General features: G+C 44.4%; 1 protein-coding gene across 1 annotated transcript in view; it reads left to right on the top strand.

Moving 5' to 3' along the window:
* The window catches only part of SCAP (SREBF chaperone), a 70343-nt gene that overhangs the window by 13851 nt on the left and 44477 nt on the right, over window positions 1-12015 (top strand). Inside the window, exon 2 of the mRNA XM_054192042.1 lies at window positions 6915-7131. Coding sequence (XP_054048017.1) covers window positions 7010-7131 — 122 coding nt within the window. The 5' untranslated portion in view covers window positions 6915-7009. The remainder of the gene's footprint in view (window positions 1-6914; window positions 7132-12015) is intronic.

Here is a 12015-nt window from a genome sequence, read left to right as displayed (position 1 = left end):
TAATTTGATCTCTAGCAGCATCGATCCTGCTGTCTCCACTTGTTTTGTGATAACTTTGAAGGCAGAAGGTTGCTCCGCTGATTCTGCTGTCTCCAGGGAGCCTGTGCTGGCTGGGTTGATGGGTATGTGGAAAATGACCACAGCAGCGCTGGGAGGGTGGGTTATTGCTAATGGTCCATGTGAACGCCTTGCCCTCGGGTGTCGAGAGAAGAACAGTCAAATTGATCTGCTCCATTGGCAACAGCAGAGAGCCACTGACTGACCTTTGTAAACCCTAATTTTTAATAAACTCTTCCTTCTTTCCCCTTCATCCCTCCCCTTTCCTTCCCCAAATACACAGCCTTGGCAGGAAAGATTCTGAAATTCTGCATCTGATCTGGGGCTGCTCCATTGATGTGATGTGCTGTTCCCCGTGCGAAGAGCAGGTACGTCGTCATCGGAGAGACAGGTCATGCGTTTGAAATGTAAGGTCCCGAGGTAGGGGGTGATGCTGCAGCTGGGGGTAGGCGTTTGGGGTGACAGAAGGACCGTGTTGGATTCGTTCCTGCTTTACCAAGCTCAGTGTTTTAACTGGAAAATGCTGGGTTAAAATTCATGTTGAAAGTTTAGATGTAGGACTCTGCTATAGGCAATAAGATGGAGCAGATTATTTTATGTATTGAAGCGCAAGAAAAATTACCACAAAACAGTGATTTTTAAAAATTTTTTTTTTAATATGTATATATATATATATTTTCCCACTCTTTACTAGCTCAGTAATATGTTTTTATGACAGTGCTAAGGCCTGTTTCAAGAACGTTTTATGGAAAACTGAGGTGTTGAATATACTTAAAAAACCCAGGTTACTGTTTGTTATAAAGGGAAAAGTTTTCATACGTTTGATAATTTCGCCTCTAAGCTTACAGTGGGCTTGTTCCGTCTCAGCTGCTGCTATCTACATATGAGAGCGCTGCGTTTTCCTGCACTTCAGAGGTAAAAGGAGGCCTTCTGTGAAGGCTGTAAAAAGCTCTTGGGCAGAAATGTAAAGAATTTGGAACATGTAACTATCGTTAAGTGAGATAAAAGCTTTTGTCTTGGAAAAAGTAGTATCATTCAGCATCTCTTAGTTTGAATTTATTTTTCCCCGCAAGAAGAGATCCTACATTTCTTCCTTTGCTGGTCAGTCTTGTTTTTTGTAAGAATTTGCAGTGGACGCAGCAAACTACTGCAACAGTAGGAGTTTTCAAAGAAAGTATAACTGTTCTAATATCTGTAATACTATGGAAAAGCCTCGTGCATTTGAGGGATAGTTTAATACTTGCTCGGTCTGGACTCTCTTGGTCATACGCTCATTTGGTGAGGAAATGTAGGAGGTTGTTCTGGTTCTGTGTTGGAGCGTTGCAAACCTCGTGTGCTGGTACAGGTGAGGATGAAAAGTTTCTCTCTGTACGTAGAGATCTTGCGCTACATTTCTTAAACCTTAGTGAGGCTTGTAGAACCATACAGTGGGCTACCAAAAATGTTGTATTAAGACTGATTATTTTGTGCTTAATGAACACTGCTGTGCGTGTGAAGCAACAGTGCAAGTCTTTCAGTGTAGAGGCTTCATACAACATACTGGGGGACTAATCTCTGGAGAAGACCTTGGCATCTACTCTTTTCCCGTGGTCCAACACTGGAACCGGTTGCAGAGAGGCTGTGGAGTCTCCATCAGTGGAGATACTCGAAACCTGACTGGACACGGCACTGACCAACCTGCCCCGGGTCACCCTGCGTGATCTCCAGAGGTCCCTGCCAACCTCCGCCGTGCTGCGATGTCTGGGTTCAGCTCCAGTCCAGCTGCCTTACCTGGTGCAGAGTTGGAAGGCTGAATGTTTTGAAAGCGCTCCACCATCAACTCTCCATTAGAGAAAAGCTTTGAAGGTAGAAAGCGAATCATCTGTTCAACTCTCGTCCAGGTGTGAAACAGAAGAGCCTGACCTGCTGTCGGCTGGCTGGAAGTTATGGCGAGCCAGAATTAGTTTTTATGAGGGGTTTGGAAGAAGAGGTGCTGTGCTGGAATACGCTGAGGGGATGGCTGGTGGGGCTGGGAGCAGGTGGCGTGATGCAGTGCTTAATTCCGGTTCAAAAGTTGCTTTGTCTTATGACAGCAGTCACCATGGAGTATATTATGAATTTAGTGGTATATAACACAACACACTTTCTAATCAGGATAAGGATCAGCTTGAAAAAAGGTGGCCTTGGTGCTCTAAGAGTGTTGTGGGCATTTAATATTCTCTCTGCCTGTCTTGCGTTATGAATGAAGAGCAAATAAGTGATTGTGCTTTTTCTTGATGAGGTGGTAGAAGGGGAGGACACTAGCTCTGGCGTCTCGCCCTCACCTGGCTTATGGTGCTGCATCGACTGCTCGCAGGCTATCAAGATTTTCAGGCTTTGGTTCGGGACCTTCTCAGCAGCTGAGCTGTGGTACGTGTGGACGTCTGAGCTGTGCCACGCGCCCTGGTTGTGAAGCGTCCTTAGTCCCTTGTAGAGTGTAATCTGCTGTGCTTCGCAGCAAATTACCAATTAGACTGTGGCGATTGGGTTGTTTCGGATTGTGTAACACAAGAATGGGGGAAAAGATTCTGTTCACAAGGTAGATTAATTCACTCTTCTGCAACCCTCCAGGTGTTGCGAATTTTTTATAATCTGAATTCTGTTTTCTGTCTGCAGTGCTGAATTGCCAGTTTGTGACAAATTTGTGGCCTGAGCGTTGTGTTTGTGTCTCATGTGAAATGTTCGTCAAGGCTGCCTCAAAGTATGGATGAATAATCAGGGTGCGGGGTGTCCTTCCCGGACCACCCCTGGGTAACAGTGACCATGGGGAGTGCTGCGGCTAAACGAAACCTTGGAATTGGATGTGTCTTTGTGAGAAAGCATCCTAACTGAAATCATGCTTGTGTATAGCTGAATTTCTGTAATGCTGGCAGTAATAATGTTTTACGCTTCTGTAAATGGAAGGAAGGACTAGAGAGTCTACGCAGTTGCTTAATGTGCAACTTAGTTTGGAATTTAAGAGACTTTAAAAACCAAACCATGCTCTCTCAAGCCTGCTGTTTGCTTTTGTGTTTTCTATGATCTGTCTCTTCTACCTGAAGTGAACTGGGAAGGCAACATCTTGTGTTGCAAGGTTAAGGGAACATCCTCATGTCCTCTTGTTTCCAGTCAAACTTTGTCTTGGATTTGCAGTCACGCAAAAGGAAAGAAATACTCTGAAAGGATCCTCCTTTAACATTTGTCCTACGATCGGAGGGTTTATTTTGCGTTAGCTAATATTTGTTTGCAAAAATGACTTTGAATAGGAACGGTTCCTGCTTTTAACTTTTATGAGCATTATTGTAGCATAAAGTTAATAAAGACTTCGGAATTTAATATGCAATCTCAAATAGCAAATATTAGCTTTGGAATGCTTAATGTTTTCTTCTTAATGAATGCTGATGTTTCACGTCAGGTGAAGCAAGTACATGCAAAGTTTTCCTCTTTGCAGTTAGTAGAAATGGTTCCCAGTGCAATGCTAATAATTGCTGTTAGAAGGCGAGGCTGGTCAAAGAGCCAGTCATGGCATGTTTCTGCCACAGAAATAGAATATATGTGGTGTTCCCACGTTATCCATAGAGCGGGGATCAGAAGGGACGGTCCAGTCCTGACACCTCGGTCATTTCTTCCTAGACTGCAACACCCAGGTGTTTGTGGACACCCAGGTGACTGGTTAGTTATGGGAGGAGCTGTTGCTCTAGAGACCTGCGTGCATCAGAAATGGTGGTTTATTCGCATTTTTAAGGTAGGGGTGGAGAATCAAATGCCACGTACTTGCATTATGGGGATGAAGCCAGGATGGCGTTTGCCCGGTGTGCGAGGAAACTGGTTCTTGAGTTCTGTCCCAGGCCGAAGACCAGCTGCCGCAGAAGACAGCAGGGGAAGCAGAAGTGGCCCAGCTGTGCCAGCGCGGTGTCCGTCTAAGCCTTCCTTGTTCTGAACGCTGCTGCGGTGATGCTGTCTCTTAGGGATGAGAATTTTTCTTCACGTTTGACCTGTTCCTTATGTTGCATATGCTATGGATATCCACTTGAATTTTTAAGTAGTCTAAACTTGGGGGATTTTTTGTCCCCTCCCCACTTCTGTGACTGATTAGAATAAAATAGAATATTTCAGTTGGAAGGGACCTACAACCATCATCCAGTCCAACTGCCTTTTAGTGCTTGGAGCTTTTCTCATCATTCCAATCCTTGTACTTGCAGCATTCATCAACTTTATTACTAATGTAAATGGGGCTGATCTGAAACATTAATTTTTCCCCCTCTCTGCTTGCTTAGGCTGGGCAATCGTGTTAGTTTGTGTCCTGTCACACGGGATCAGATCATCTGTTGCGATGGGACAGCCATGGAGTCTGGGTACTGAAATCCAGAGGTTTTACAGTGTGCTCAGTGTTCACTTTGCTTTTAAGGACCGTTTAATATTTGCTTTTTGTCTTCTGCCCTTAGATGAGGGATACGACCTGTCTGTGTGAGCCCCAACATAACGCTCTCTAGCTCTAGCAATACCCACACTCACGCTGAGAAAAATCACCAGTGGGATGAAGCCCTGAGTGTTTCGGTTCCAATATGCTTGTTTGCAACTTCCTTTCCAATTCTGCTAACACAGACTGTGGATTTTTGGTTTGGTTACTGCCATGTATTCCAAAGGAAATTTTTTTTATTATTATTTTCAGTGGTCTTTTCTGAATAGTAGGTTGTGTATGCAGGGATTTTCTGCATTACTTGCCACTCTATGAACAGCTCTGGAAGATGGTTTTGTCATTAAAATTTTAAATTAAAATTTGTTCGTTTTTCTACTCACTCCTGAGAGCTAAAATAAAAAGTCTGCATATCTGGTGATTTCAGTGCAGCTTTAAATTTTTTTTTTTAATTGTCTTTTATACATTTGCCTTGGACTTGATTTGAACAGGTCATATTTGCCACTGGACCGAAACAAGCTAAAGGTTAAAAATTGAACTTTTTCTGATGTAATCTCTACAATTTTTAAACGTATTCCTATATGCCATATGTCTGTTCCTTTGTGGGTTATACTATATTTTAGTTTCTCTGTGTGACTGTAAGACAAAACCTTTCTATTATGCATGAATGCGATATATAGCATTTTGGCACTAGAAGGTCTCCAGGCAATGAGAACACGCTTGTTATCCCTCCCCTCTCCCAAAATCCTGGAATGTTCCTGCTGGTGTTGGACTGCATTGAAAAGGAAATTGCGTACGACTAAGAAAGTGATAGTAATTCTTACGGAAAGATGTAGTGCCTTGCTAAAAGGCTTTCCATTTGGTCATTAGGCCAATGTACTGGTGCTTCTGTTGCTAAAAGTCTGATTATTTTTAGTTGCGTTACTGGGGGGGAAAAAAATAGGTAGAACACTGTAAAATAGTCCTGTGGGCATTAAATAGAATTTAATCTGAAATTAAAAGCATAATGTCTCTACTTAGGGTTTGTCTTCCCTCTTATTCTCTCTCCCATATAGCTGAAAGTAGATGCTTAGGAAAGAATATAAAACAAAACAGCATCTGTGATGCTTCCCCCAGCTTCTAAATATTTGAGGCTTACAGAATTCTTAATGTTTAAAAACCCTTAATGGATTTCTTACCTGTGTGAACCCATCGGACCTTCTCCTCTAGTATTTTTTCCATTTAGGACGGTGAGGGTGAGTTGTTCCAAACGTCGTATTACCAGCTGGTTTTAATGGGTGGCCTGGGTTTAGGTCTCGTATTGAATTCTCCGGCGCAATCGTTAATGGCATTTTCCTGTGGACAAAATTACTTATTTCGTATGCTTTGGGTCTCTTACTGTCTCAGCCTTATTCTGGAGAAGCCAGGAAAAATATGTTTATTTCCTCTCAGATAAAAATATAAAAATCTTGGATAATCATAGCTTTGAACTATACAAAAAAAATCTGTCTTGCATTCAAGCCTTTCACTTCTCAGAACGTTGTAGTGAACCACATGCTTTGCATTTAGCCTGAGATTTAAAAAAAGACTTAGACGGTAGGCAGCTTCTGTTCCATCTTTCCTAGAAATTTGGTTTGTGCTTTATTTTAATGTATTATCTTAACCTTTTCTTAGGGCTTTTTATGTTGCGTTTTTTTTATACTTTGTAAATCAAATGGCAAGTTTAAGTTGACTGGTTCTGACATCTGCAATTCCGTTTGCACTTGGCAAACAGCCTAGTCGTAATTCTGACAGTCAAGTCAAAATACGTTTTGACGAGAAGTGGCTGCATTAGTTTGGTTTACCGTGTGGCGTACTCTGGCTTAGTCTTCTGAACTGTGGCTGCTTAAGCCTCCCTCCCTCGTTCCCCATGCAAAAATAACCTTCTTTAGATTGTCTGAGCGGTGAAGCCTGTTCTGCTCTCTTCTCTTGTTACTGGTGTGTTGCTAATGGTTAAAAGCGCTGAAAGTGCTTCAGTTGGTGTCCAAGAGCACTTCCCTTAAGACCACATTGCTGACAGCTAGCCTCAATCCTTCTTTTCTAATTGGCATTTTGGCATCTCCTCGGAGTACGGCTTAATTCTTTTACTGCTAAGCTCCTTTTCTTCCTTCCTTTCAGACGGTTTGGTTCCTAGCTCTGTTCCTGCGTGTTTCCTCTGACCAGCAGCTCGCGGCAGCGGTGCCTGACGTCTGTTCGACTGGTGTTCCTTCTCTGCTTGTGTTTTCTGCCCTTCCTTCCCCCAGGCAAAAACCAGTAATTTGATCAAATTGCCTGTAGGCTCATAACAAGCGCTCAGTGTGTGGTGTCTGTTTTTCCCTTCTGAGGAGGTACGATGCTGGAAGTCTTTGTAAAACAAGTTGGTAATGTTTATTTTCTTTTTATTTATGTATTTTTCTCACCAGCTTGCTTTCTTTCCAACTTCTATCTGGATACAGTGCCTTTGTTGAAGCGTTGCACATGCTGGAATTGCCTGTCCCCCTGATGTATTCCGGGATGGCAACTAGGTGACGACAGTTGAGGATGACCCTGACTGAAAAACTGCGCGAGAGGATATCGCGGGCGTTCTACAACCACGGGCTGCTGTGTGCTTCCTACCCTATTCCCATCATCCTCTTCACTGGGCTCTGCATTCTGGCCTGCTGGTGAGTCACATGAAGTACTTGTTGTCACAGGGTTCTGCTGCTTTGTGGGGTTTTCAGAGCAGTGCCATGAACCAGTTCAGGTTTCCCTGTTTTGTGGGCTATCCTAGAAGCTTTTTTTTTTTTTCCCTTTTATTAAATGTAGTAAGCTTTTGTTATCTTTTTGTGGGGGACAGAAGAAAATACAGGGATGGAGTACCTGTGTGTGGTTTAACAAGTTAATAATAAAAACTGAAAAAGTGAAGTAAGTAAAGCAATAAGTAAGATAAAAGTAATCCCCAAACACCTGGTGGGGGACTCCAAAGCCATAAATTAAAAATGGGGAGAAGGAAAGTTGATCTTTGTCTCCATACTTGCCTATTCTGTTCTCCCTGAAGCTTGTACTCTTCTTTTGCAGCCCTTGCCTTGGCGTGCACGTATTGTTCGTTCTTGTAAATTCTCTGTTCTCCTTATGGACTCTTCTTTGGATATGAGTTGCAGCTGAATATATTTTCATGATCAGAAATGTTACGTGGGCCTCTCAATCATTTCCAGTGAGGCATTATTATTACTGGAGCTGAGAAGATTTTTGTGCGCAGGTTTGGGCACCGACACATGCAGAGACGGATTCTGTCATCGAGGTTTTAGCCTCTTTTAGTGGAAATAAACCCTCTGTGATGATGTACTCTACTCCTCTGTGCTCCACCTGTGTCGATATAGATACAGACTTATATTTTTCTTCAAGCATCACTGAGAATAAGACAAATTTCTTTCACATCTACTGTTGAAAAATATTATTGAAGTGATTATTTTCATGTCTTGAAAACCTGTGAGATCACTTCTCCTGCCTGTGACTCCTCAAGGTTGTGAGCAACAATCGAGGCGTTACTTTCCTGACTTCACTGCTTCATATGAATTCTTTTAACTGTCAATGAGAATAGTTTTATTTTCAGATCTCTTGTTCTGTAGAAATAGAAGGGTCTACAAGGTCCAAGCAAGTGGCTTCTATGTCCTCTTTATCTTTGGTATGGTTGCGATCTTGTCTATCTTTTTGCTCTATCCTTTGACTTCAGCTTTGCTGGATGCTGCTTTCACATGTCATGCCTGCGTTAGCCAAAACAGAGTTCCACCAGGAGTCCTGAATTGCTGCGCCACAGCGCTCTTGCTGGCTAATTCCTTCATCAGTGCTTCCAGTGGTATCAGAGTCCTTTTTTCCGTTACCTTTCAGGTGCTGTTGCTGGGGTAAATGCAGGAATGCAGGACAACTGCTTCAGTAGAAAATGTTTATCCATACCAAGGTTGCGTTTTGTGAGGGATCAAAGCAAAAACTGCAGGCTTGCTCCCTTTCCTAAATTTAGGATTTCCCAGACAAGAGGAAATCTGATTTAGGATTGCTAGCAGCTGTCCTCGTTCTTCTTGGGAACCTTGTGCCCACCAGGTCAGAACTTGTCTGTCCTGTCTTTGTAGTCGTATGTTTAGAATGGTGTGAATTAAGGTGTTTCCACTAAGTCCCTGAAGCTTCAAACCAGGTTGTCTTTGGCAGATTAGCTGCTGGTCATTGTGTATTTGTGGAATTGTCTTCAGTGGTGTTGGTATTTGAAGATTCTGCAGATACTGGTTTCCTTTAGACTGCAGAAACTTGGCTAAGGCATAATCAATCGTAAAGTGAATAGACTATGTTTTCTTTAATGAGTTTCAGTAACTTATTAGAAACCCAAATAATGGCCCTAGGAGAGACAGGGGTTTAAAAATACTGTGACACCCTTTGAGAGCAAGAGGACTGCAGCAAACAATTGAAGTGCAGCGTGGGTAAAGTGCTCCCTCTTTAGAAGCAATTTTTGGGGATGTATCCCAGAGAGGTCGTGGAGGCTTCATTGTTGGAGATGGTCAGAAGCCATCCGGACATGGCCCTGAGCCACCTGCAGTGGCCGGCCTTGCTCCGAGCGGGTTTAGCCTTGCTGACCTCCAGAGCCGCCTTCCAACTTCAACTGTCTGTTGTTCTGTCTGTGTGCTTTCTAGTCTGCCTGTGAGGTTTATCAAGGAGCTGTGCAATGCAAAATGATTTAGGTGAATTCTTTTTAAGTTCCCTTTTCAGTTCTCCAGTGTAGGAGTCGTGTTGCTTTATCAAGGTGTTGGCAGTACCCCCTTCCCCCCATGCTTCCTTCCTTCCATCGTCTTTTTCCAGGCTGAAAAAGGAAGCCTGGGGGAACACACGTCCTTGCTATCAAGTGATTTGAGAGTAACTCCTGTTTTCTTGGGGCTAGGTAGCTTTGCAGTTACGGCCCCACATATTGTTCATTCATTTAAAACAAGAAATAAAACCTATTATATCCACTTACAATGAAGCTACATTACCAACTGCATCGTATTTCAGGTTCATTGGCTTGTACTAGAATTTGGGCATATTCTTGCGAGAGCTCAAATTCAAGGGCTGCTCTCTACAGCGAGCACTTGATAAATATCATTAAAAGTCTGAGAGATGCTTCCTCCTCCTTTGCTCTGTGTGGAATAATATGATATTTGTGGTGTGTGGCTGCACGCAAGTTGTTAGCTCTGTGGCTTGTGCAACTATAGCTGTTGAAAGCTAATTCCCTAAAAAATGAGTAGGGACTACAACTGTGTAAACATGGAGCAAGATAGTCAGTAACTTTTCAGACTATACTGCACTAGAATCCTTCTAAGGAAGTCTTTTCATCGGTTTTAATGAAATGTTATAGTTTTTTGGAGGGGCAAGGTGCCAAGGCCAAAGAAAGGACAATAATTTCTTTTTTTAGTCAGGATACCTGAATATATAAAATGGTATGAAATAACAGGGAAACAGACGCGATCAACACTCATCTCAATGACTGCTGGCTGTCTATGGGGTGGGGCAGGAAACTTCAAAAGTATTGTAATAATTATTGAGGAAAATGAATTTTTAGCGAATATACTAACTCACTTTAGGTGGAAGTTAAGTCCTGGAACTATGTCACGTGGTGGACATTTAATTCGTTATATGCTTGCCCTATTATTTAGTCTTTCCTAGGCATCTGCTATTGGCCGCTGTAAGAAATAGGCCGCTGGGCAGATGGACCCTTGGTCTGACCCAGCAGAGCGAGCTGGTGTAGATTTGTTTTAAATCACGTCCATCTGAACTTCAACACGGCCCAGGGCCGGGTCCTGCTCTTGGGTCACCCCAACCCCATGGACGCTCCAGGCTGGGGGCAGGGTGGCTGGAGAGCTGCCCAGCGGGAAAGGACCTGGGGGTGTTGGTCAACAGCAGCTGAGTATGAGCCAGCAGCGTGCCCCGGTGGCCAAGAAGGCCACCAGCACCCTGGCCTGTGTCAGCCACAGTGTGGCCAGCAGGAGCGGGGCAGTGATGGTCCCCCTGTACTGGGCACTGGTGAGGACCCACCTCGAGGGCCATGTCCAGTTTTGGGCCCCTCACGCCAAGAAAGACACGGAGGGACTGGAGCGTGTCCAGAGAAGGGCACCGGAGCTGGTGAGGGGTCTGGAGCAGGAGTTTTGTGAGGAGCGGCTGAGGGAGCTGGGGGTGTTCAGCCTGGAGAAAAGGGGGCTGAGAGGAGACCTTCTCGCTCTCCACAACTCCCTGAAAGGAGGGGGTAGCCGGGGCGGTCGGTCTCTTCTCCCAAGGAACAGGTGATGGGACAAGAGGAAGCGGCCTCAAGTTGCGCCAGGGGAGGTTTAGGATGGATATTAGGAAACACTTCTTCCCGGAAAGGGTTGTGGAGCGTTGGAAGAGGCTGCCCAGGGCGGTGGTGGAGTTGCCATCCCTGGGGGTATTTAAAAGCTGGGCAGCTGTGGTGCTGAGGGACATGGGTTAGTAGTGGCCTTGGCAGTGCTGGGTTAATGGTTGGACTTGATGATCTTAAAAGTTCCCTTCCAACCTAAATGGTTCTATGATTCTATGATAGCCTTCCAGAACACAAAACTGGCAGCTGTGGAGCATGACATCATGTGGGTTGGGTGCTGTCTGCAGGAGCTGCTGCAGACCATTGCTTACAGGGGCTGTTGGACGGCCACCTCCTGTGGAAGCTTCTCTTGGCTGTGGAGAAGAACTCGCTGATGGACACAAAGTGTCACATCTGCATTTCTTCCTGCAGTCATATTGTGAGGACTCTGAGTAAGGGTCTTTGGCACCCATTGACTGCTGGGATTTAAGTTGTACTCCTCAGAAGTGTTCCATTTTCTTGGGACAGACCTCACTGATTCATCTCATCTACCTCACTGCAAAAATGGTTGAGAAATGTGCTGAAATTTGGAGAAAGAAGCTGGTGGAAAGAATCAAGGCCCAGCTTCGGAGTAGAAGGTCACTTAGGCAATATTTCTGTGCGACATGATTGATAAAGAGACCCTCAGCACTGTTTGCGTAGTGATGCAGATTAGTGTTTGAAACAAGCATGGACCAATTAAGTTATTAGTCTTTCTAATGAGGAAAGAAGATACACAAGTGATCCTGTGGTTTCATACTGACTTTTATCAACAGGATCATCCTCGATGTTGCTGAGAAGATTAGTCCCTGTCCCTGAAGAAGTGGGTGGAAAAAGGAGAAGGTAGTAGAGTGAAAAAGAAGCATTCTCTATTCTTCAGCCTTAAACATGGTTAATAAATAAATTCTGTTGTTAAAGCAAGCAAGGGTGGATCCTACATAGAATCATAGGGTTGGAAGGGACCTCTGGACATCATCTAGTCCAACCCCCTGCCAGAGCAGGGTCACCCACAGCAGGTGGCACAGGAACGCGTCCAGGCGGGTTTGGGATGTCTCCAGAGATGGAGACTCCCCCACCTCTCTGGGCAGCCTGTGCCAGGGCTCTGCCACCCTCAGGGGAAAGAAGTTCCTCCTCATGTTGAGGTGGAACTTCCCGTGGTCAAGTTTGTGCCCGTCACCTCTTGTCCTGTCGCTGGGCA

This window comes from Rissa tridactyla, chromosome 2, assembly GCF_028500815.1.
Source record: "Rissa tridactyla isolate bRisTri1 chromosome 2, bRisTri1.patW.cur.20221130, whole genome shotgun sequence".
Taxonomy (NCBI): domain Eukaryota; kingdom Metazoa; phylum Chordata; class Aves; order Charadriiformes; family Laridae; genus Rissa; species Rissa tridactyla.
The sequence above is the reverse complement of the archived record's forward strand: the minus strand, read 5'-3'. Positions and strand labels throughout refer to the sequence as shown.